Source organism: Drosophila santomea, chromosome 3R, assembly GCF_016746245.2.
Source record: "Drosophila santomea strain STO CAGO 1482 chromosome 3R, Prin_Dsan_1.1, whole genome shotgun sequence".
NCBI classification, from domain to species: Eukaryota; Metazoa; Arthropoda; class Insecta; order Diptera; family Drosophilidae; genus Drosophila; species Drosophila santomea.
Window position 1 is genome coordinate 23570515 of NC_053019.2, and position 25823 is coordinate 23596337.

The window sequence follows — 25823 nt, forward strand, 5'->3', positions numbered from 1 at the left end:
TGTGTTAGCTACATTTACATCATAAAGTACTTACCAATAGAGGTAGCACTATCCTACTTGCTGGAAATGATTCCATATGAAGCAAGATTTAACACTGCGTAATAGATTAACTGTAGATCATAAATTGGTAAAAGTGTATTAATTTATAAACTGTTGAGCTGGAATGTGTAATTTTTTATAATTCACAAGCTTAAAATTGTAAGTCAATAACATACAGCAGTATCTCATTGCTAGTGTGAACGGCGCGAGTATCTTTTCACTTTCGCAGTATTTACCCCGTAACCGAAGAACGCCACACTTCTGGCAGCTACCATTCGCAGACTGCGACTGGTCACATTAATCGAAAAAAAACTTTGCTGCGAACGCACGGACGCTCCGCTGTCGACGGAAATCGCATCGCAACGCGAAGGGCGGATGAGTGCTGCGCGAGTTTAATGGAAAAGTTTGCAATCCGAGTCGCCCGACATTCGAGTGGTCAGCCTCCGCTTTGACGCACTGCCTCTGCAGGCCTCCACAGGACAACCGACGCAGTTTCCGCGAGGGAAATGCAGCTCCACTTAATGAGACCGTAGAGTCACGCGTGTGAGGAGCACGAAAAGTGAAAAAGCAAAAAGCAAAAAAAAAGAAAAGAAAATAAGCGAGAGGAGAACAACAAAAGGCAGGAAAGCAAAGTGCGAAGAGGCCGAGGCATTTAAACAAAATTCACAATAATCAGTAATGTGCATTTAGCAGTTGCCAAACAAATTGCATTTTTTCTTTGTTTTGTTTGGCTCGCACGCGCTTGTGTTGGTGTACAGTGTGTGAGTGAGTGTGTTTGTGTGCGCGAGAGCAAGGACAACAAGAAAGAGCAGCGGAAGAGGAGAAGACGAGCAGCAGAAGGAGGAGGAGGAGCAAAAGCAACAACTGTGGAGCTGCAGCTGGAAAAAAAGAGCCTCCTGCGATGGACACGTTTAAACGTTGGCTAAACAAACCCAAGGTACAGTTGTTGTTTTCTGCTCTTATTTTCGCATAAATTATCAACGATAACCCGATTAGTAGTGCCCTCTTATCACTAAAAATAATAAAAACAAGCAAGAGCGCAGCGCAATTAATTAATAGTGAACTGAACGGAGCGGAGCGCAAGAGAGAGCAACAAATGGTGTCAAATGTGGCTGTGACTGTGGCTCTGCCTGTGTGTGTTAACTGTGCCGTTGTGACGTCAGCCTTTGGCCCTGGCTCATTATAATCTAGTGCGCTCTCGCTCGCACCCTGTTAGCCAGCTGGGATTTAACCGCATTTCGTTTCCGATGATTAATTCGAATTCGCTGACGTTGCAGCAATTGCATCTCGACGTATATTGTTGTTGTTGTCGTTTTTTGCACAATACGTGTGTGCAAACTGCACTCTCAATTCAAATTGGAAACACTCACCAACACATGCACACCCACATGCACATGCCCGAAGTAACAACAAAAACAAATATGGCGCCAGTCCGTTCGTGTTGCAAATTACAAGCAACAGCAGCTAAAGCCAAAGCTAAAGCCAACTAATTTATGTATCTACGCCTGGTAATTTGGGATCTATTCTGTTCCGTTGGCAGCGGGGAAATCCCTCGCTATCTCGCTGTGGAAAATCACTCGAGAAAACAATGTCAAAGCTCCAGCGAACAGTCTATTTATATCCCTCCAACTCACAGTTGAAACTAGCTAAGACGGATCTTTCAGATCCTATTTGAGGATATGGTTTAACTTCATAGATGTCTTATAAAATACTTGCCAAATATCTTTATCATTTACCACATTTTCAATATGTATCATATTTTACACATTTCCAATATATATCATATGGTATATTGTTATTATCTTTCAATTTAGCAAAGTATCCTAAAATGCTATAATATGAAGGTTTTATTGAACTTTTTCGTGACTGAACTCCTGTTGCTTATGAAAAGAATTGTCCCTTGCACACAAGTTCGTCTGTTTCTATTTTAAGAGCCCCCCATTTTCGGGTGTCTGGAATATGTGTACAGGGTAAATGTGAACCGCTAGACCCAAGCCTCCAAAAATAAATCGCCGATGGAGCGAGTTTCGTGCCCCTCATACAGTTTTCCTCCCGATCGCTCGTCAATCAGTCAATCCGTTTGACATTTTGATTGCCGTCGCCAGATTTCTATTTGTGCGCGGTGCTCAAGAGTTGGAAAAATGGAATTAGAAGCAATTTACACGCAAATCCATTAAATCAAAGGCAAACACCCTATATGGCTATATGGATATACATTTGTACATATGGCTATGGCTGTGCGGTGTGTATTTCTATATTTGTGTGTTTGTGCGACCTCGGTTACCTGGTGCTGGAGGTCAGTGTCGAGACTTTTGTCGGGTGTTGGTTGGTGGGGCTCCTCCACTCTCGGAATCGAATCGAATGGCAAACAGATGTCTGGACTGATCTGATTTGGTCTGGTCGGGTCTGTGGGCAGAAGGGCCTCGGATGTTTATGTTTTCGAGTGCTCAACAGCCGGGAAGATATTGTATTGTATTGTACTGTATCTATAGCTGGCACTTCGATTAGATAAGATTGCACTGTGGGGAGTGGGTGGGATTTTCCTGCGCAGCACGTTTAGTCGCAGGTGATCGAAGGGGCTTGGTGTTTATCGATTAACGGGCTTGGTGCTTATCGAATAACGAACTGGGAATGTATCGTTTAAATCGCAATTTGAAGCACGTTTAGCGTTTGTTTTCCATAAACAAAGTTTAACAGCTGGAAAGTCAAATCTATGCGGCTTTAACACTTGAAAACCTTTGGTCAATTAAATGCCAAGAAGAGGTGTTTTTGAAGTGGAAATGTAAATGGAACTTACATTTCGAAACCCCTGATCTTATTGGCAAAACTAAATCCCATAATGAGTTTTTTCTGTTTGGTATTTCCTTAGTTTTTAACTTTGGCCGTAAATAATTGAAAACTTCGTAAAGACTGTTAGGACTTGGCTGCATGATTTATTACGCTCTAAATGCATTCGGAAATTCCAATTGGCTTTGCAAAAGTGATCAAAGCGAAATGGAAATACGGTTTTCTTCGGTTTACTTTCCGGATGCCTTGTAGTTAGTTGCTCTCTCTACTTTGCTTTGTTAATTAACACACTTCTTCCCCATACCCTCTTCCCCTTTTGGCGCCCACCTCGCATGCAGCTCATAAGTAACGGTACGTTTTCCTTATTTTCTTGGTGGTGGAAAATGGCTTGCAAACGAAACGGAAAATCCACACAGACGTCTTAAGTTTCTGCTTTTCTTTCATACTTGCACATGTGTGTGTGTGTGTGTGTGTGTGTGTGTGTGTTTGCAACTCTTTCGTCTGGCATCAACATCACTGCTCTTCTTTTTCATTCATTGACTGCACACAATTTTTCCGCCGCTGCTTCCTGGTCTTCTCGTCTCTTTCTTTTCTTTTTTCCTTCTCGTCTCGTCTTTGTGATTGTGATTGTGTCAACTTTCTTTCTCCTGCAAAGTGAGATTCTTGGGCCGAGGTCGCTTTTGTTGCGATTCAAAAATAAACAGAAACAGCACGGCGATAGCGTTGCCAGATGTGTCGCAAGGCATTGCCATATCGAGTTGCATAATCCGAGATTGCTTTGCTTTGTGGTGTGTCAACCCTGTCCGCTGCATTCTATTGCAGCAACGAGAAACTAGCAAACACTGAATGAGTAATTGTGGCGATTTTAACGCGAAGGTTTTACTGCACCAGGAAGTTCACTCAGCTTGCAACAATTTCAAAACATGAGATGGTTTTACTTTGTGGTGTGTCAACCCTGTTCTTTATTTACACTTTAAAGGCAGCAAAATGCTTAGAAGCTTCCCTTTAAGTGGCACAGATTAATCAGGCGATACAAGTGTAATACCTTTCGGTAGAGTATGCAGTGAATGTAATTGTTTTCACTCCGTCTGTGCATATAAATTTTCATAAAAACGAAACCGACAACGTGCTGAAGGCAGACAAAGGCGAGGAGAAACCGAGACAATGGAGGCTGGGAAAGAGGCGACTGCCCCGAAACCCAGATCCGAAAAAACGCGATCGGATCCGCAGTCAATGGAACTGCCAACTGGCAAACAGGCAACTGGGGGCCACTAAAAACTCTGAAAGAAGGCGGCACGCGCCACAGGCGTCTGTAATTGATTATCTCTGATGTGGCGGCCACTCGATCTATGGGCCGAAAACCAATAGCGTTACATCATTCTCCCATATTTAATTTGCTTGCATAAATACAATATACAATATATATTCCCATCTAAACTCGTACACCGCACATATAGGAAGTATTGTACAGACGATAAAGCAAACACTTTTGTGTTTTTTTTTTTTTCGCCTGCCGTTGGATACTTGATTATAAATGTTTGACGATGAATGCATAAATGTATACGTAACGTATGTACAATAATATAAAGCAAAAATAGTGGGTGCGGACTGAATCGTATTTGAGTCAGTGTGAGTGTGAGTGTGAGTGTCTGCCGGTTGATCAGCATTATTGAGCACATGGCTCAGATTCGCATTCGTAGTCAGATTGCGATGGCTGGGCTTTTCCCAGCAGTACTGAGACAAAGGCATTTGTGATGTTCTTCTATGCTATTCTGCTATTGGCAAAGACTGAGTAGTTCCTCAGCTTGGTTTCTGGTATTTTTACTCGCTGCTTTTTGGCTGGCCAAACGATATCTCTCTTATGTGTCTTGTGTCTTGGGTTTGTGTGCTTGCCATAAACTCATTTGAAGTTGGCATTGAATTGTTTTACGGCCCGAATCGCCAAGAAACAAAAGTAAGCCATAAAAAAGTGAAATCTATGGGTGGCTGGCAATGTCTGATTTTTGTATTTAATCGTTGCTGGTTTGTGTTTTTTTTTTTTCTGTATCGTTTCTATAATTATTTTCGGTTTTTTTCTGAAAACCCCCCCTCTCTTTGAAAGTCTTGAACACCCCCGGATTTTGGAGCATGTTGCAAAGGTGTGCAATTAAAGTCTGTTGCGTCGTCAGCACGAAAATCGGCCATTAACACAATAAACTCTGACTTGTGGCTTACAACAAAAGCATAAAAGTAAAAAAATTACCCACAAAACAATTAAACATGAGCTGGCAAAATGGAAATTACAACAACGAAAGCCGTTTAACAATTCAAGCCTAAGAAAGTCATGACTGGACGACTATAACTAGCTGAATGAACCAAGAAAATCGAAGGGGGGAAGCTATCTCCTTAGCCAGCTTTATAAAATTCACTTATTTACGCTTTCTTAACTTAAACTTATGGCCGAGGAAACGAGAGCGAAGAGTAAAACTTTTCTGACAAAAGTGAAGGAAGTTAAGTGCCAGAAAAGTCAGCCCTCTGGGTAATGGCAACCGATTATAATGCCCATTTCTGTTTCAATGATGCGGATACAGTGCGTTTCGCAATCCCAACCACATTATGAAACGACCTTACAAGTAAATAATTACGATAAATAGAAAGATAAACACCAAAGAAACCTGTTGAGGGAGAGCTCTTATTACACCAATATTTTGTGTTCACTTGCTTGACGTTGTTTGCTTTCAAAGCATTTTTTTCTTTTTTTTAACTAACCCCATAAAATGTTTGGATCATCATTAAATGCATTAAGAACGTACGTTGCATATGTTTATTCATTCAGTCATTGAGTTTACCCCATTTAATGCAATCTCTACCATATTTGCTAACTTCATTTACCGCTCTGCTGTTCTGAAAGCAACTACATATTACACCTCTTGTACAAATAAAGCAAGTTGCCTCAAGCTCATTTTCACCATCTGCGCCATGAATGGACTCGGTGCGTATACGACCCGTTGGACAACACATTTAATGCACTGCAACAATGTGTTTGTAGCTCTGTACTCGTGCTTGTGTTTGTGTTTGTGTTTGTGTTTGCTTGTGGTTGTGAGAATGTCTGCTTGTTGCTCGTGCCAGCAACAACAACGACAGCGATAGTAGCAACAGAAACAACAACGAGAGCAACCTGTATCTGTATCTTGCGGTGCATTTAATTTGGGCCATATTGACATGTGCCGCCACTGCCGGCGTCACCGTTAACGACTTTTGCTTCTGCTCGCCGCTGGCCTCAATTCGGTGTTCTAGTCTGGTGGAATATAAAGTAAAGGCCGCCAAGGTGGGCCACAAATGTCGACCGTTGACTGCCAAGTCAACATTACGAAAGTCTTGATAAACAGCATTCTGATGGAAGTCGCCTGAAGGCGACTCTGAAATACCACTGACTGCTGACTGCACGACAGGCATTTGTCATTTCTAATCACTATTCAAATTATGAATTAAAATGTTGACTGGGGCTTATGCTAAAGATTTTGACATAGATTCGACTCATAATTATCATTACACGGGTATCATTAGGTTTATGGATAATTAATTCGAATGGAATCTTGGAAAGGAAAGCGAAATGTCATGATAAACAGCATTCTTTGTTCCAATCACTGTTGAAATTATATGAAAACGTGATGACTAAAGATGGCATGGCAATCTGAAAAGAATTTGGCATAGATTATAGATTGATATTAACATAATCTTTATCAGCTTTAAGATAATTAAAGCAATCTTTGTTCTGGAATTCCAGGGCAATAACTTAATGTTCGCAAGAATTTATCAAAGAATTTGTCAGTTCTGGTAAATGTTCTAGTTACAAACGATGCGGAAAACATTAGTTGTTTTTCTTATAAGAAAGGCGTACACTTTACAATTTTTCGTAGCACCTCTATTATATTACAGCATCCAATTCCACACTTTTGAACTTGAGGTCATCGCATTGCGAATCTCTTGAGCGTATTCCTCTGAAACGATGGCACGTGATCGGGCTTTTTACTTTGTCACATTCAGCTAAACCATTTTATTTGCTTTGGATGATTTAATCAACTTGTTTTGAGTGTCTTGTTCCCTGACCCTGCTTCTAATTTCCCGCGGGAAACACTTATGACAGAACGCGAGTCTGTTTCTTTTGTCAGCTTACTAGCAACTTTTCCACTGGGGGAAAAATATGAAATTAACACGAAATTAGTTGATAATACAGGCCACATATGTCCAGTGGTCCCTTATGTCCAAGTATTCGTGATCCACGCGCTATTTAGTGGGTTTAGTGACGCATTAAGTCGGTCCAGAGAATATACACAATATACTGATAAAGGAAATCTACGTATAGACAATGTGTATTCATGAATTGAGCTCACGTAGCTTTGTGAATCGTGCCGAAAACTCTTATTCTACAGAAATAGTGACTAAGATAGCATTGATCGATTGCAAAGGAAAAAATGAATTTCACAACTCTACTGGAACTTAAATATCTATTAATTTCACTTAGACTTCATTGTTTCAAATAGAAGAAACCCCCGAATTCCTCTCTTTTTTAACCTATTTAAGGCAGTAAGCAAACAAACCTAATCAGTAAAAGCTATTTAAACTCGATTTATTTACATTAGTAGAGAATCACAGCTGATAGCTATATATTTATTCATTTAAAGTGGGTGCTTGTTTTTTCAGTCATGACCCTATAAGCAGCATTTGTATTATTACCGCAAACAGGAAATAATTATATGCAACATGATTATGGCGATTACAATGATGATTTTCAACCGAGATGTGATGTTAGTGAACGTAGATTCTCTGAGATCCCATCGATTAAGTCGTTATCTCAATAGCTGGCCGCGAGCTTTCCCATGACATTATTTCCTTCTGAATATAGAAACTTGAGTAATTTTCCACTGTTACTGACTATAAGTATGCATTCGGTATTCAGTTTGTCCCGTCTTTATCGGACTCTAAAAACACATGTAGTCCATACATGTCGACTATATCTTACATTTCCGATAAGATTGTGTAACATTTTCAAAACGAAAATCAAAAAATCAAATAATTTAGTGCACGCTCGCCGCTTTGCTTGGTTGGGTTCCCTTCTGTTATTTAGCTCAGTTCGATTATTTTCTTTATTTACTCGCCTTTTTGCGGAAGGCAGGGCTTGTAAATGCTGGTTAAATATTGGTTAGCAACTTAATCCTCATATTTATTCAGTAATTTCCTGTTACCGCTGCTGTGCAGCCAACAAATACAGAAACTGAAATTACTTTACAATGTTTTCATAGTGATTGCGGTCCGTGTTATCACAACTGACGTCGACTGAAGGCTGTCAGGGCTTTAGTCGTCTTATTGATCACTTTTCCTTGCACTCTATCACTCCGCCACCAAACTGATAATTTAGTTTTACAGGTCAACTGCTGAAAACCCCGTTCCACGACTGAAACTCTCTGGCTGTTGCTCAATTCCTGACCCAAGGTGGACCACCACTTGGTTCATTGGCCATCTCGGCGAGGAGATTGTGCCAAGGCAGTCTACGTGCCCGCCGTCTCCGTCGCCACCGTCACTACCATCGATATGTCAATTATTCGTTACGCTTTTTGCCAGACGTGCAGACAGTTTCCCAAAATAAAAACGCTTTTCAAATGGCCAAACAAACGGTCAGTCGGGGAAAAGTAAAAGCGGTGAAATTTTCACATTCACAACGAGTCGATCTCCTCGAGGAGTCTGAAGTGAGTGCAATGGCCATTCCACACCAATCCACTCCACTCCAGCTGCCCAGTCACTCCACAGCTGTGGACTTGGAAGCCACTCTCCTACTTTCGAATGGCGGCGGTTTCAATAGCGGATTGCATTACGCCCGCCAGACACCGCCGGCCATTGCGTCCCACTTATTACCTAATCCCAAACCCAATACCGAACCCAATCCCAATCCGCGGCAGAGAGCGCCCCTGCTTATCAGTTAGCCGGCGACACTTTGTTGCACAGCAGAGGCGAAGCCAGAAACTATCACTGATATTAACTTGTTCACATCGCATCGCCCTTTTCTCCCAGTGCAACTGCTGATTACATAAGGCGGCACAGCGCGTCTAGGTCTCACTTTTTTCTGGCCGTGTCTGTGGCCGGCATATCAATGAGAGGAGCGGGAGATCGGATGCGCGTGTGGACGCCAACGCCCACGTACTGCACGTACAGCTGGTACGACTGGAGACCGCCCCCTTCCGAAATCCGCTGTTTGGTTACTCAATTATCGAGACTTCCGAGTGCCGGACGGACGCACTTTAACCCCCGCTGGAAAGTGAAAGCGATTTGCGGTTTATCCTCTCAGTTGTCATTGTCGGAGTGGAGCAGGGGGTATTATCTATCGGTGGCAGTGTCAAGATTATTAAATACCAGTGACAGTGGCAGTGGCTCACAGCCACATGGAAAATCCCAGCCAGCTGCGATGGGAGGAGCAGGAGAAGAAGCCATTGAAAAAGCGGTGCGGTGGGGGAATCGAATCCGCATTTCGATACGCACGGCTCCAGAAAGGTGAAATGTAATCCCTAAAGTTTAAGGTAAATCAGATTAGTGCTACTGCAGTTTCAGGGGTTTCCATGAAGTTATTAAAGTACTAGAAAGTTGCGAGTTGCTCAAACGCTTGCTATCGAGTGACACTCGTGAAAACGAGTTTGTTAACTTAACTTAAACTTAAAATGTTTGCTGTATAAAATATAAATAAGTTTTTGCAATATTTCATTAAATCGAACTTTACAGATCTTAATCATTAAATGCAAATAATTCAACCGGAATCAACCTGTTGATACGATAAAAAAAAAAACAAAACAAGCTGCGAAATAAGCGGTGACAAAGTGATTTTAAAAATGTGTGGCCCGTTTGGTCTCATTTTATCATCGATTGCGACACATTTTTTGGGGCCTCATGAATATGCAATGGGGCTGATGATATGACCTCTTTCTCCGCCCGACTACCCCTCCCCCCCTTCGTACGCCCACAATGCCCAATCTTTCCGTCTTTCTTCGCTCCCGAGGTCTGCCGCCCATCCATTATTATCCAATTTATTTAATGGGTTTTATTGGCATTCGTCTCTTGGGCGCATTTTGTCATCTCTTCCGCATTGATTTGCCTTCGCCAGCTGTTTTCCGCTCTTTTTCCCTTTTCTTCTTCTGCTTCTGCATTTACATTGGATAATTTCGGTATGCAAATTTTCCGTTCGATTTGTTAAGAAACTGAATTAATTATGACATAATAAAAAGGCCACTGGCTTGGCTGCATCTGATCGTATCGGTGTTCGCCAAGCAAAGTGTGAATTTTGTGGGCAGTCAAACGGTTCGTTCAACTCTGTGCAGTTTACCGAAAATAAAAATCCTTAAAACGACTTCCGGTATATCCGTTTGCAAGGGTTATAATTTGTATAATTTACCCGCGCACTTTGTTTGCCCAGAGTTGAATGCACCCGCGATAATTCGATTTATTTCTGCTCGGTTTGTACATTTTACTTCTTATTTTTTGCTGGCGAATTTGAATTTTATGCTTCTTGGGCTGCAATCACTATGTTTGGCGATATGTCCTGTATAAAGCATATCCGTTGTTCCCTTTTGGTTGCCATGTATTTGTACATAAATAACCATTGTATATATAGGCTGGCTATCTGCTGTGCTGATATTGAATCTTTATATTTACGCGAGTAGCTTTCGTTTGTTTATCAAGCTCATTTATTTATATACGATTTGACCGTGACTCAGTTTTCACTCGGTCTTTCTCTTTTCGTCTGGTGGATTGTTTGCATGCATAGGGGATACAGCGAAATTCCTCTTAAAACATTAAAGATGTAATGCAACTTCTACAGAATAACTGTACCTTTAAGGTGATGGTTAGTCATACGAATGATTACCTGATTAGCCGATTCCCAGAACTCAATCTTTGCATTGGTTTTACCCTATATCACAAGCGAAAAGGGGGGTGTCTAACCAGTAAAACTACACAATTGATTAGAGTTACAGGTTTTTTACTGTTTTCACACAGTCTAAGCCATTGCCTGTATTAACTGCGACGCATTTTCCGATAGTGTTTATTACCGGTTAATAATATTAACTGCAAGATACATTTTCTTCATCTCAACGTGTTTTGATTTATAAATAATTATATTTAGCTGATGAGCGAATTCACGTGAGATTGCTATATGAATGCAAATAGTTTACAATTATTGTTAACTTTTCCCATTTGTTTTTTAATTACATCTTTTGGCGCATTCACGTGAGTATCTTCGATATAAATGAAATTAATGTTTCTAAAGCCATTCGATTATATTTGCATTAAAAAGTCATTGATTTTTGGTTTTGAACAACATCGCATGACACATTCACGTGAATTTATTTGATCTATTGAATGCGAAACGTTAGATGAGAAATTATGAGTAGCTTGCCAGTTTTAGCACTTGCATTTGATATTTGAAATTTGAGCCAATTAAATTACTCGCTTAATTTGCAGTCGAGCAGCGCGAATTGTGCAGAAATTGAATTCAATTGATCGGTGGTTCCCAGCTCGAGAGGTAGTTCTCCAGACGTATCCCCTCAATTAACCGATGACAACCGGGTGCCAGGTGCCGGGACCAAATTGGAATCGTTAGGGGGTCACGACATTCGCCCTGCGTATTCACCTCCAGCGCCATTTTTAGAGAATCTCCTCAATTGGCCAATGCAAAATGTCCAATTGAAATCGTAGCGAAATGCCAGCAGTGCCAGCTGTCTTAAAAAGTACAAATCGTGCGAATATTCCAATGTCAAGTGCGTGTTTCAGTTCCACAGAGTCCTTTTTGCGTCAGCAAACGCGGCGTGGCTTTGGTCCTTCGAGTGCGAAAGCCTTCGGAGCCAAAGGGAAAGATATTCGTTCAAATACATACATAGATACAAAGGCTGGCTGTCTCGCCTGTGTCCTTGCCGTTGGCTGCCCTCAAGGATACAGATACATATAGAGGGACAGATACAGATGGTGGGGCAAAGGGGTGGAGAAGCAGCCTGTTGCGCGTGTCATGGTCACCACTGCGGACAGCTGTGACGTCAGGCAGATGTCCTTATGGTCAGATGACTGAAATCGCACGCTCGTTTGCCTCATTTTCCGGATAATTAATTTCTTTGACTGTGCAGCACAAATTTCACTAAGGCATATTTTCTTAGCGTGCATTTTAAAATAAACAATTGACTTCCATAAATAAGTTTGAAAATCTGGTCACTCCCAAGATCAGTACTCATAAAATCTAGCATTTTTTCTTAACTTTTAACGAATATTTAATTTTAGGTTGGCATTTGCTGATAAACCGTATTTGTTACAACGTCTGCAACAGCGTGCAATTAGAAAGTTGAACTCATAATATCTCATTACTCATAATTGAAGGCTTTGACCGTATTTCTCAACTGGCGGCGTGACTACTTCCTTTTATGATTTGCATTTCAGGTTTGCTCAGGCGTCATTTATTTTCCTCTTCAACTGGAACTAAAAGTGGTTCTCACCCACATCCACATCAAGTCGAGCAGCAAATTTCAGCAAGTTTCACCTCCATTTGCGATACGGCTCTATATCTCAAGGCGTCCATATGAGTGTTGTTCTGTTATCGTCCGTAAACAGCAACTAGCTGGTGGGTGGGGAGAGGTGTTACTCACCCTTAATTAGCTGATTGAACACAAACCAGTTGAAACAACAATTAAAATACTTGACAAAGGCAGCTTCCAGCCGGGCAAATAATATGCAAATAACCCCGGTGGATGTGGATGTGGATAAACACAAATGTGCTGCTCAGATATTAACAAATTCGGATATGAAACCAAAGGTGTGGTCTGTTTTTAAGAGGTAAACAAAGTCAAAGAACTTTTGCCATATCGCCTTGCGAATCAATTCCTCAAATGTTTGCCCTCTTTCTGCCCGGATTTAATGTGCAAATAAAAGTGCCTAATATTTTATCACGACTGTGGCAAGCAGCAGCTTGCCAAAATTCAAGATTCGCAATGAATAAGTCACGAAGTCCCATTTCCTCTCAACTTTGCCAGAAGTGCCAGCAAAATCCTTGGAGTCGTACCTCCTCCAACTTTTGTTCGTTTCGCTTGGCTTGAAACAAGCTTCAAATTTTTAATTACCATTTAACATTTGCCTTTTTGTCAGCCGCTGTTGCCGGGGTTTTTAACTCTTTAATTACATTTGGGATTTGGCTAAATGCTTTTATATATTTATGAGGCATGTAAATGGCTTTTGATAATAATTCATTATTAACTTCAAGGCTCAGAGTACAGTGCGAAAGAATGTCGAGTCGCTTTTTAGCGACTTATTTAAAGTATAATTAGACTGCCTGCTTATCACAAGCTCTGACTTAAAATTCTTCAACACACTACACAGTGTAGGCAAATTTCTAAATTATGGAATTATGTGTAGTTCCCCGGTACTCAGTATTATCAGTATTACTTTTTATCAACTATATTAGGTACCTTCCTTATCCTCTCTATATGGCACATTCTCATACATGGAACTCCCTTCTTGCCCCGCTGCCAACCAGTTTGTGTCCAAATTGCGACGCTAATTAATGGCTACAACGACTGGCACTTACAAAAAGTGGCTGGCGTCGACAACGTTTTGGCCAACATTGGTCGTCATGACGGCCAACAGAATATGGGAATGGGAGCGGGAATTCCGGCAGGGGTAGTGCGGTGGTGAGGGGGGTCTTCTTGGGCAGTCATTGAACTATTTACGCATGGCCTTGCTCAATTTATATAATTTATAATTCTCAATTAGATTGCTTATTCTTTTTCTGCCACCACTTTGCTGCCATTCCCCATTCCCCATCGCGTTTAGCTGGCAAAGTGAGCGACTGAAACGGAGAACAAAACACACGCCAAATCGAACCTCAAACATTATACGATTTTTAGAGCTTTGCCCATTCGATTGTTGTGTAAACAAATGGCAAAAAAAAAGAAAAAGAAGAAAACAAAGGAAAACAAACTTTACCCTTGGGCCTATGACGAAATGTAAAAAACGAATACGAATACGAGTACGATATTCTGCATTGATTCATCGAATCGCGTGGGGTGATTCATTCATAACCACTCACTTGCAATGGCTCAAATGGAATCATAATTACTATTTCATACTTCGTGGCGTAACTACACGATAAAAAACCATTTCTTAATTAAAATTAAAATGTTAGCAGAAATAGGAAACATTAATTTTCTAGTTCTAATCAATGCCTCAATGATTTTTTCAAGAGACTGAAATTTACGTTCACCTAGTTTAGGGTGGATATGAATGATTTTCTTTTAGTTTTTCAATGTGTGGAAATCCAACTGCTATCGTAATTGGTCTTTGTTGTGGCACAAATTTCCCTTGAACCAGCTATACCCAGTACATATATTCGTATTCGGATTCGTATTCGTATTCGTATTCGAATGTGAGTTAAAGTTTTGCGGACGCCCGCCAACACCTCGAACCTCCGGCTCATTGACAAGCGACTACCTTTAACTCGCAAACTCGCAGCGAGCGAGCCAGCGATAAAAAATAAAAAAAAAACTTGCCGAACTGCGCAGTTTTGGGTTTCGAGGCGGAGAGTCAACGCTTTTGACTCGGACTCGACGTGTTTACCTTTATAATAAACACATTTCGCTTCGTGCATTCGTTTCCTTTCCACCACGGCCAGCTGCTCTTGCCGCTTTCAATATTTAAGCGGAGCACATATGCGAAACACTGAAACACTGAAACAATCCAATACAACAGCACAACAGCACAACAACAACCTGACAACCGAACAACTCACACACAATGGCCGGTGAAAACAAGTTCAACCGCCGATAACTTGCTTTATCGCCAGGCTCTCCGCCCCTCCGGCACCTTACCATACCCCGTACTACTCGCTGGTTAGGTACATCTCGTGCGATTTGTTGGGGTTGGCAGCCCCGCTTAAGTAGAGCCACGTGATTTAATGGATCATTGAGATTTCAGGCACATCGCGGCTAAGCCCACTTGTTGCATGTTGAATGGGAAAAAGCTCATCCAAGCTCATTGCATCATCCCAGTGGGCTGGTGGCTTCCCCTTTGCTCCTCCTTACACATGAGGCACATAATTGTTATTCGTGGCATCAGCTTACAGCAGCGGTTGCAAAATCGATGGAGGTGATCTTACAGTGGCCATCAAACTTATTGCATCAAAACTAGATTTTTACATTCGTTCCCCACTATTTTGAAAGTCAAAAAGTTTGTTAGCGACTTTAAGAGTGTCATGTAGTTACTAAAAATAAGATGAATCGTAGTAAAACAACTCTGCGTATGAGTGATTTTTCATACAAATATTTAAAGAACATTTTTCGCAATTCTCTCTCTCTCTTGTCGAATGCAAAGTGTGATTTATTATTTTGAGCCGCATTGTAAGGCCCCAATATTAGCATACGTGATATGTGGATCTGTTGTGAAATCAACGAAAATTAGTGGTGCTAATTAAGCCGGTCGTATATATGCTTGGATGATAGCGTCTACGTGTTTAGTGGCTTATTGAGTCATCCTTATCGCCATTCGGCTATCGTGTACCACATCCAATACAACGGCAACCCCATCATAACCCATTGCAGTTGTTACACGATCCCTCAAGTTCAGCAATCATCCATTATAATTTGTTGCACTCGCGGAGCGATAAGCTGCCATTGAGTTCAGTTGGGGGAAAACGAGAGAAAGGCACTGCTTATCTACGTCCAATTACTCATCCAAATTTCATCTCCATTTTATTTTTACAGGCTGATGACAAATCGCTGCTGGCCCGCTTCTTCCATGCGGATCGCTCCCTTACAGCGGTGGCCAGTGAGTTGGACAGCTTCGATGGACGCGCAGAGCCGGATCGATGCACCAGACTGGTCAGCAGACTGCGGCAGAATCAGGTGGGTTTCGGCAAGAGTGGAATCTTAAGTGAACATCAAAAATATAATTGCATTTCTGTTTACAGGACAAAGTGCTGGCCATCACGAACTTGATAATGGAGGAACTACTCGGCGAAGATCGTGATCCGCGTGCCTTTCGCGCCAAATTCCCCGAGGAGGTACTCCAGGAGAACTTGGCCGGGCAACTGTGGTTCGGCGCCGAGTGCCTGGCAGCAGGCTCTTCGATTATGAACAGGGAGACGGAGAGCAAGGAGATGCGACCACTGGCCCAAGCGGTGACCAAGAGCTTGGGTAACGTGCGCGTCCTATTGAGGGATCAGTGTTTGAAGAACAATGTGCCGAACAGCAAGACACTGCATCTGGACTTGAACGATTCTACCACGGAGCAGCTATACGAAAGTCTAAAGATCTTCGACAGACTGTTTGCCGAGTTTGAGTTGAGCTATGTGAGCGCCATGGTGCAGGTGAAGTCTCGCCATGAGTACGAGATGCAGCAGTGGATAGGAGTGCTCTTCTCGGAGACGCTGCAGCGAGCTCTAAAGATCGGGCTGCTCGACCAGGAGATGGTGGATGCCTTCGATCCCGGCCTGATGTTCTCCATTCCACGGCTGGCCATTGTTGCTGGCTTGGTGGTCTATGCCAAGGGGCCGCTCAACATGGACATGCCGGGTGATCAGCTGTCGGAGATGTTCCGTCCCTTCCGCACAATCCTCATCAAGATCCGCGATCTCCTGCGTAATCTCAATAACCAGGAACTGTATCAGCTGGAGAAGCTTCTGTGTACCAACGAGGACATCAACACTAAGGTGGGTTGACCTAAACTTAAAATAAAAAGCGACAATTTAAAGCCTAATAAATCCTTAATGTATTTCAGGTGCCACTTGGCTCAAGCAGCATTGAAGCGCCCAGTCCAGAGCACAGCGCCCATCCAACGACCAGCAGTAACCAAAACAATAACAACAGCAGTAACAACAACCACAGCAGCAGTAGCACCAACATCACCACCATGGGGACAACAAGTACGCACAGGACCGTGGAGCGGCTGGTGGATCAGCGAAACAACAACCATAATAGCAACAGCAACAGTAGCACTAATCCAACAGTGGAGGGAGCTACGCTGCGCTCTCCGTCCATGTTGTCGCTGTCGCCCACCAGCACGCCCACCGCCTCGCCTGCCCCCTCGCCCACACCCTCGCACTCGATAGCCTCGACATCCTCGGCGGCGACAAGCTCCACTAATCCGCCAGCGGACTGGAGCGATGGCGATGATGAGGACGAAGACGACGACGATATTGAAGTGGATGAAGAGGATCTAGAGAGCAGCGACGATGACACGGACGAAGAGCAGTTGCTCAAGGACATCGTGGCGGCGGACTGTGCCTCCGGTTACCTCATACCCAACACCAATCTGGGCAATCTGCTGCAGCCCCAGGAGGTTCCTCTCACGGACAACTTCGTGGCCAGCGAAGATGACGAGTACGGAACGACAGAACAGCAGGGTCACCAGGGACTGGAGGAGGAAGAGCCCAGCACCAGTGCTGCCATGCTGGCGGCCACCCGCACCTTGCAGCGGCTGCGCCTGCCCAGCAGCGACACTGAACCCCTGGCAGAGCCCACGACAATCAAAGCGACCGAGGAGCATATGCAGCAGCCAAGCGGTCGCCATCGGGAGAGCCACAGTCACCGCCATCACCAACGCCACCATCATCACCACCATCACCGTCACTCTCATCAGCATCAGCATCGGCAGCCACATCCGCATCGCACAACGCGCAGTGGTCGCAAGCGTTGCAGCCTGGAAGCGGTGGATCCGGAAACAATTCAGCCCGAGCGTGAGCAGAACCTAGCCAGCGGCGATACCAGTGCCGCCTCCTCGCTGTCCGATGATGTGTCACTGGCCATGCGCAACACAACGGCGCGCCTCAAGTTCAAGTAAGTAGTATTATAGATAAAATAATGGTCACAAGTTATTAAACTAATAAATTTTTCCATCAATAGAAGCACCGAGAACCTGCTGCACCGCCTGTTTGTCTGCATCGCCGGGGTGGCCGACCAGCTGCAAACTAACTTTGCCTCCGATTTGCGCCAGATCCTGCGCAGCGTGTTCCTCATGAACATGTCGTCCGCCCAGGAGGAGATAGACATACCGGAAAAGACAAAGGAGTCGGAGCTGTTCGAGTTCCGGGCCTCCGAGAACGATGTGATACAGGAGAGCGCCGGCTCCAACCAAAGCATTTACTCAGCCGAGGAAGTAAATCCCGAGCTGGACAACGTGTTCAGCGCCGGCGGTGGCAATCAAGCCACTGGTCAGCGCCATTCCGCCGGCGCCAGTATGCAGCGAAATAATACCATTGATCTGGCGAGTCAGCCTGGCGAAGAAAGTCCCAGTGGAGCAACGATGGCCACGAGTCGCTCGCATGTGACGCGTAGTCGGAGTCTGGGGGATCAGGAGGCAGCCAGCTCGGCCACCAGCAGCACTGCACACTTGCGTCAGCAGGAGCAGCAGCAGCAGCAGCAGCAATTGCAAATCCAATTGCAGCGACAGCGCAACAATTCCGTGGGCAGTAACACGCCCTCAAGCGCATCTTCCACTAGCTCGAGCTCCGAGCAGAACTCCCCGGTGAGCGCCAGGAGTGGCAGTCGCCGACGCCTGCAAAGCAACAACGAAACCCAGATGCCCTCTTCGGCAACGAGCACCTCAGCCACGCTTTCCCCTCCGGCCTGGATACCCGATGGCAAGGCACCGCGATGCATGGCCTGCCAGACGCCCTTCACTGCCTTCCGCCGGCGTCATCATTGCCGCAACTGCGGTGGAGTCTTCTGCGGCGTCTGTTCCAACGCCTCCGCTCCGCTGCCCAAGTACGGACTGACCAAGGCGGTTCGCGTCTGCCGGGACTGCTATGTGCGCGAGGTGCGCTCCGGCATGGGTGTCCAGGGAGTCCAGAGGGTTCAGAGCGTTCAGGCCAGCGCCTCTTAGGACTGGCCAATGGCGCTAGAAGGCGCAGCTGACGACCAAAAATGTGGCCGAGATGGAGGAAAAGCAAACTGTGAATCGCAATTGTTCCGCAAACAATGTTTTCTTTATTTTATACGTAATCCTAATCCCATGCGAAGGGGCCACATGACCACAGCCAGGGCTCGCGTATATAGATCATATATATCTTAAATATATATAAACCCTAGCTATATATTTTTTATTTCCAAACCAATGACCAACTGAGCGTCTATCAAACGAGTCTACAATAAAGCTTCGAACTAAACTAAACGATATTTGTTCATATCAGAAGATAGCGCCAGCTTTAAGTTCGGCTTGCATTTTTTAACTATCACATTTTGTTTTCCGTTCTCCGTTTTGTTTTGGGACATAGGGAAGCACCTTTTAGAGTGGACAAGAGTTTTTTACCCGTAAGCTTTAACTTTGCAAAATCCTTTGTCACTAGCCAAGGCCTTACTATATGGCAGTTAGAGATATAGATAAATGTATATTTTTCTAGCGCTGAGTATCAAAGTGCGATTGTGCGAACGTATCAAGCTGATTAGTAGGCGTTAACTGTAGCAGAAATTTTTGCGAAACATTTTTTGTGATTTATCGTAATTTTATATGTATTAATTCGCTTATGTTAATTCGTTTCTATTTGACCTAGCTGGAATAAATAAGTACGTAGATGTATGTGGCAAGATGAAATCCTTAAATTGAATTTCAACAATAATAACAACTATATTAACACTAAAGATAAACATATATATTTTCTGATTCAAACTTGTAAAAAGAATGTAACAAACGAAAAATATGTAAATTGAGTTTAAGAAATATACGCAATTTTATGCTTAAATAAAAACCAATCAACTTCATTTTTCTATTACATTTTGCGGCTTTTGAAAGGGGGAATGCTGAACACAATGTATTACACTTCAACGTCACACTGATACACAACAATTTTTTTTGTTGACTTTTAATTTTTTGTTCTTTGATTTTCGGTAGGATTTCCTCGTTGTCCTGCAATCCTTCGCGGGTTGTTTTCCTTTGTTAGTTGATACCCTGAAGATGAAAACCATGCAGCGCAAGATGTCCAAGCTCCAAAAGAGCTCCTCCGTGTATTCCAAGACGATTTCGATGGTGCACTTGCAGGAGCGATTCCGGGATAGCGTAGAGCCGGCGCAGATAAATCTTGTGCGAGATCTTGACGAGAAGTTCTTCTCAAACTCCTACCAGCTGGTGCAAGATCTAAGCGAACGCTTCCCCTTCCTCGCGGGCAAGGTTAAGATGTACGTGGACATCCTCTTCAGACTGCACACGCACTACGTCTCCGAGGTGGACCAAGGTAGGGCAATGCACGAGAAGGTGAGAACCGCGGATGAAAAGCTGAGAATGGCCCTGCGAACCACGTCCACCTCGGAGGCGATGATGGAGCATCTGCGGGAGTCTTTGGAGGACGCCTGGCGAAACGAGGACGCTACCAAGAATCGAGAGGAGACCATGCAGCTCCAGCTGATGTCGCTGGTGCGCGGCGATCAATCAAATATGCCAAGAGCCATGACCGAACAGGTACCCATCTCAACGTGAGTTCTTCTTCCATTTTCCATTGACTTCTCCTAACATACTAGAACTTATCTTTTTCGCAGCAAGGACCTCCAACTTCATCGCTTGGTTCTTAGGGAGCGCGATCGGCTGGCTGCCGAGCTTAAGGACTACCAAAAGCGTTTGCATACTAACCGCGTTTACTCGGAGACGGTGGAAGGCATGATTGAGGTGTCCAAGGAGATTATCTCCAAGCTCAATGCGCGGGTGAAGAAAGCCGAGTCGGAGAACTTTAGGCTGGAGCACAGATGTAATGTGGAGGCGGATAGGTACGAGGATCGGCTGCTGCATCTGAACAAGGAGCTGGCAACGGTAGTGCAGCAAAACCAGGAACTTCTGGCTGCAGATAAGGATTTTGTGGAGCTGGCTGCCATCAACGATGCACTGAAGCAGCGCAACGACCGTCTGTCGCGGGAGAGCCATACCCTGACCAAGTCCTTCCGCCTCATGGAGGAGGAGAAGAACAAGCTGCAGACGAGCCTGAAGGTGGCCGAGGCTTTCAACGATGCCCAGAGAAGGGATAAGGCAGATCTCGTAATGGCGCGCCGTGCAGCCGAGAGGGATGCCAAAAAGAAGGCTGACGACTCGGTGCTCTTGGAGCGACGATTCCACCTGCTGGCCAAAAAGAACACGGAGCTCAACGATCAAGTCCTGGTCAAACAGTGAGTAAACTAATGATTTTAGAATAATGGTGATAACTTAGCTGTGCTTGCAACTAACCTTTAAGAAATGAGCTCAAGGTGCAGGAGAAGAAGATAATGATGGCCACCGTCAAGCTGGATGAGGCCATCCGCCAAAGGGAGGAAATACATCGTTCGCGGGAAAAGCTGAGAGTGGAGATCACCCGATTGAATGACATTGTGGCAGGAGTGCGACACGAAATCGCCAGTATTCGCCATCAAATGCAGGATTTGCTAACCGATCTGCTTCGAGCCCACAAGCAGCTGGACGAGAAGGACCTGCAGGTGCAGAAAATAGCTCGGGAAAAGAGGGAGCAGAGCCTGGAGCTCAATGATGCGTACAAGAAGATCGATGGGATAGAGGGTAAGCTCCACGAAAGAAACTATTAAAAGTTAAAATTAATTCTAAAATGATTTCTGTAGAAACACTCGCCTTGAAGACTGAGCGATTGGAGGTGCTCCAAGTGGAGCTGCAGCAGAAACAGCTGGAGTTCACGAACGTCAAGAAGCAGATGGAAGTAATCCACTCGGAGAAGGTCATGTTGATCAAGTCGATGGACATGTGCTCAAGGGACCGCTCCACGCTGCAGAATACAATGACCAAGTTGACGCACCAGATCAACCAGATGACCAGCTCGCTGGCCATTAACGAAAAGGAGATCTCCAGCCTGAAGAACCAAATTGAGCAGCTGAACCGAACTGTGAAGCAGAAGCAGAACGAGATTCACTCCAAAAGTCGCCTGTTGGCCAACACAAAGTCGGATCTTCGGGAGATGAAGATCCGATTGGAACAAGCCACCCACACCATTGACACCGATGAAAAGCGATTCAAGCACATGGCCTGTGCCCTGGACGAGGTCACCAAAGAGAAGAGCCTGTTGGGCTTGCAAATGGTTAGGAGGAATGATGAGGTGCGTCTGCTAAAGGAGAAACTGGATATGATGCAGAAGGCCATCGATCGGGGAACCATGCAATACAACCAAAGAGTGGAGGACATCAGATTGCTCAAATTGGAAGTGGTAAACCTGCGAACTTCACACGAATGCATGCAGCGCGAGGTGGGCAACAAGGCGGCCATGCGCCATGATGTGATTCGATTGGAGCGGCAGCTCAACCAGGAGAGGCTCAGGGTATCCGCCTACTCGGAGGAGCTGTCACGCCCCTGTCGCATCCATCGTTGGCGTGTCATGCTGGGCAAGGATCCGCGCCGTTTCGAGTTGATCAGCAAGATTCAACAGCTTCTGAAGCGCAACATTCGGCTATCCGTGGAACGGGAAAACAAGGCCAAGGAGCTAGCGGCATTGGAGCACGTGCACGAGGAGTTCAAGCGCCAGATGACATATCTACCCGATCCGAGTGTGCGTCAGAAGCTCTGCATCCAGCAGCGCATCAATCGCCGTCAGACCCGCCAACTCAAGGTCATGAAAGCCGAGCTCAGGATCAACGAGATCGACCTCAAGACCAGGGAGCACCTGATAGAGGGTTTCCAGGAACAACTGCGCCTGCATCATCGGGAGAACAAGGAGAATTCCACTGGTAGAGGTGATTTTTCCATTCGCAACGGCAAGGCGTCCGACGATGAATTCACGGAACAAGTGTTCGACATGTCTGCCAACTGCGAAAGTTAATCTAAACGAGCTGAGTGATAGTAGCACCATATACATATCTACATGTGGAGGCCCACCTCCAACGTCGATAGGGTATCTTTTACACTTTCAGAATATTAAAGAAAACATTGTTACCAAAAGTAATGTGTATATTGTTTGGTAATAGTAGTATTAGAGTATGCTACTGACCATCTTGAAACCCGCACCCAGAGTCCTAGGCAGTTGGGCGGGCGCGGAGTAGCAATGCATCTGCTCCAGCAACTGTCGCTCCTCCAAGAGCTTCTGCTTGTGCTTCTTCTCCTCTAGCAATTGGGTCTTGGTTAGGGCCAAGCTAGCACGCATCTCTTCCAGCTTTTCCTTCTTCGACTTCTCATCTGCCTCCCGGGCACTGAGCTCGGCCTTCAGAACCTTCAGTTTCCGATCCTTGGCGGATAGATTAGCCTGTTGGGAGATAAAATATAATATTCTCATCATAGCAATCTCATCTATATAAGGATATACCTTAACGGTGTTGAGCTCCGCCCGCACTTTATGGCTGGGAAGCTTGAGCATGAACTCCCTCAAGGCCGCATACAGCTGTTGGGCTTCATTCAGGGCACGTTCCTGCTCCAAGGCGGCTACATTCTGCTGGAGCAACTGTTTTCGCAGGATACTTATGCGCCCGAGGAGATCCATTTTTTCTGGATCCTTGCCGCTCAAGAGACGCCACCGATGGACGTTCATGGGCGTGACCATCTCGTCCTGCAGCGCACGCGCCTTGATCCGTTCCTGGTTGAGCATGCGATGCATTTGCAGCAGTTCCTGGCGCAGATCCGCTGCACTCTCTCTATCCGCACGCAAGACATCCCTTTCCGTACGCAAATTCTTTATCTCCACGCCCATTAAACGCATGTCGTCCTGACACTGGCTGCACTGCCTCTGAGTCTGATCGTACACGGTTTGCAGGTTCTCCTGGCTGTGCTTGAGTCGATCGAACTCCTCGTTGCGTTTGGTCAGCGCCGCACTGATAGCATTCTTCTCGTTCATCAGGTTGTCCACATCCTTGCGCAGGCGCGCCAACTTTTGCTCATCCTCTTGGAGTGACTTGGCGTGCCGATCGTTCTCCTTCCGCTTGTCCAGCAGCTCCGCCTTAGTGTGCTGCTGCCCCAGCTGGGCATGCCGGATATCGTTGCGCAGCAGACGGCGCTCCTTCTCCATGCGATCGATCTGCAACTGGAGCCTGGACATCTCGGCATCCCTGTACCCGATCTTTGCCTTAAGTTTCTCGACGAGCGCCTGTAGATTCACCAGTTGATCGCGAAGCTTTTGTCGCTCCTCATCGGCCACCTGGACACTGCGCTGAAGGGTCTGACGCTCTGCGGCAAGAGCATCATGCTGTTGCTGGAACTTGGAGCACTTTGCCTCCAAGTCGCTGATGGTGCGTTTCAGTTCAATCTCGTAGTTCTCCTTCAAGTGCATCTCATCTAGGAACGGTGTTCAAAATTAAAATCAGAGATCATTTAAAAGTTAAAAAGTTAAAAGCCTTACTTTGCAAGGCATCCAATTTGTCTATCCAGTGCTGAATCTCGTCCAGCTTTTTGGTCTTCTCCTTCTTGAGCTTGTTGGCGTCCTCGTTGAGCTTCTTCAGCTTGGTGTCCATCGTGGTGATGGTGTCCTTAAGAGCACGCACTTCGTGCTGTGCCTCTTGGTGCAGTGCATTGCTCTGCTCGAGCTGTTGGTGCTCAGCCTGCAATTCTCGCCTTAAGGAATCCCGCTCTTTGGTCAAGTTTTCGTTGTTCTTCTCGAAATGATGAACCACGCGGCGCATTGACTCCAGTTCCTTGTCTTGGGTGCCCAGCTGGGTTCTGCATTATGTTGATTAGTATCTAGAAGATTATCTTTTGTTGAATATAAGCCATATACCTTAGCCTTATGTTCAGCGTTTCCACTTCTCGTTTGGCTTCGTCTAATACCGCATACTTCCGAGCAATCGCCTCCTGGGACTTGGCCAGTTTCCCATTGTCCTGGCGCACCTTTATCAGTTCATCCTCGCGCACCTTTAGTAGATTGATGCGCTGGTTCAGAGCCCGTTTGTTCTTATCCCGTTCCTGCACTGTGTACTCCAAATCCACCGTGATCTTGGCCAGCTTGTTATTGGCTGCATTGTGCTGGGTGTTTAGGTGCTCTAGGTTCGTCTTAAGGGACAAGATCTGCAGGTTCTGGCGCACTTTTACTTTGGTTAGGTGCTCGTTGGCGGCTTTCATGTGGGAAATTTGCTCCTGGTAGCGGGACTCCTCGGTCTTCATTGTGGAAAGTTCCTTAGTCAGGGCATCGCTTTTGCGCTTCAAGTTGCAGGCATCGCTGGAGGTTTCCTAATATGTGAAATATCGATTAGATTGATGGTAAATTAGGGTAATCATTTAACGAACATCAAGTAGCTTGAGCAATTCTTTGTTTTTGGCCTCCAATCCTTCGATGGTGTTGTCCAGTTCGGTGGCGTAGGTCCTTTGCAATTGCATTCGCTTGTTGAGATCGGCAATCTCGGCGTTGAGACGCTCCCGCTCCTTGCCATCGTCCCGCTTGCTCATGGCCAGTCGTTTCTCGTTCAGGTGGGCCACCATCTGCTCGGATTCATCCAGTTTCTCGCGGAGACTTAACACCTCGTCCTGAGCGGATTGTTCACGAATCTGAGCAGCATCCTTCTGCTTCCAGGCACCCTCTGCCAATTAAAAGTATTATTTAAGCTTTTTTTATTACAAATATTTTAATACTACTTACCTATGACCCCACGTAACTCCTCAATGGTGGCCATGTCCATTTTAGTGACCCGAGCGGCATTTTCCAAGCGCTCTTCCAGGCTTTCAATCTCCTTGCGCAGTTCCTGGGATCGCTCCTTCTCAAGTCTCAGATCGCTTTTATAGCGACTGCCGCAGATGAGCAACCTCTGGACATTGTCCGCATTGTTGGGAGTGTCCTTTTGCCGCAGTGCTTTGGTGGCCTATAGATAATATTTGTATTATACAACGCTAGGTTCCAATTTTTTAATTAGGTACCTCAGGGATTTTGTCGCATAGTTCCTTGTAGAAGTCATCATCAAAGTCATCTGGCACCAGAGGCTCATCTTCTGATCCGGAAGCCTTCGACATCTTTAAGTCTTGAGTACTTCCAAGTCTTATTGAACAAACTCATAGCCTTAACCTTGTCCTGGCAACAAGTTGCCATACCGGCACAGGCTGTCAAGGACAACGCAAAA

General features: G+C 45.0%; 3 protein-coding genes across 4 annotated transcripts; 2 read left to right on the forward strand and 1 right to left on the reverse strand.

Moving 5' to 3' along the window:
* The first annotated feature begins 321 nt into the window (after window positions 1-321).
* LOC120451379 (lateral signaling target protein 2 homolog) lies at window positions 322-19568 on the forward strand. Its single transcript, XM_039635035.2, has 5 exons — window positions 322-976; window positions 15585-15725; window positions 15791-16531; window positions 16600-17657; window positions 17724-19568. The coding sequence occupies exons 1-5, from the start codon at window positions 941-943 to the stop codon at window positions 18700-18702; spliced, it is 2955 nt and encodes a 984-aa protein (XP_039490969.1). The 5' UTR covers window positions 322-940; the 3' UTR covers window positions 18703-19568.
* Window positions 19569-19620: 52 nt separating this feature from the next.
* Window positions 19621-22731, forward strand: LOC120451185 (cilia- and flagella-associated protein 58). Of its 2 annotated transcripts, none has more exons than XM_039634633.2 (4): window positions 19621-20285; window positions 20349-20966; window positions 21032-21348; window positions 21408-22731. In XM_039634633.2, exons 1-4 carry the CDS (start codon window positions 19771-19773, stop codon window positions 22610-22612), a joined length of 2655 nt encoding a protein of 884 aa, XP_039490567.1. In that variant the 5' UTR covers window positions 19621-19770; the 3' UTR covers window positions 22613-22731. The 2 variants fall into 2 exon arrangements, with proteins under 2 accessions (XP_039490567.1, XP_039490568.1); XM_039634634.2 differs by having other exon boundaries at window positions 20149-20271.
* LOC120451186 (cilia- and flagella-associated protein 58) lies at window positions 22695-25780 on the reverse strand. The gene is made up of 7 exons (XM_039634635.2): window positions 25624-25780; window positions 25349-25568; window positions 25000-25289; window positions 24494-24942; window positions 24119-24435; window positions 23093-24054; window positions 22695-23032 (listed from the first exon to the last, which is right to left on the reverse strand). The coding sequence occupies exons 1-7, from the start codon at window positions 25714-25716 to the stop codon at window positions 22763-22765; spliced, it is 2601 nt and encodes an 866-aa protein (XP_039490569.1). The 5' UTR covers window positions 25717-25780; the 3' UTR covers window positions 22695-22762.
* Window positions 25781-25823: the final 43 nt, after the last annotated feature.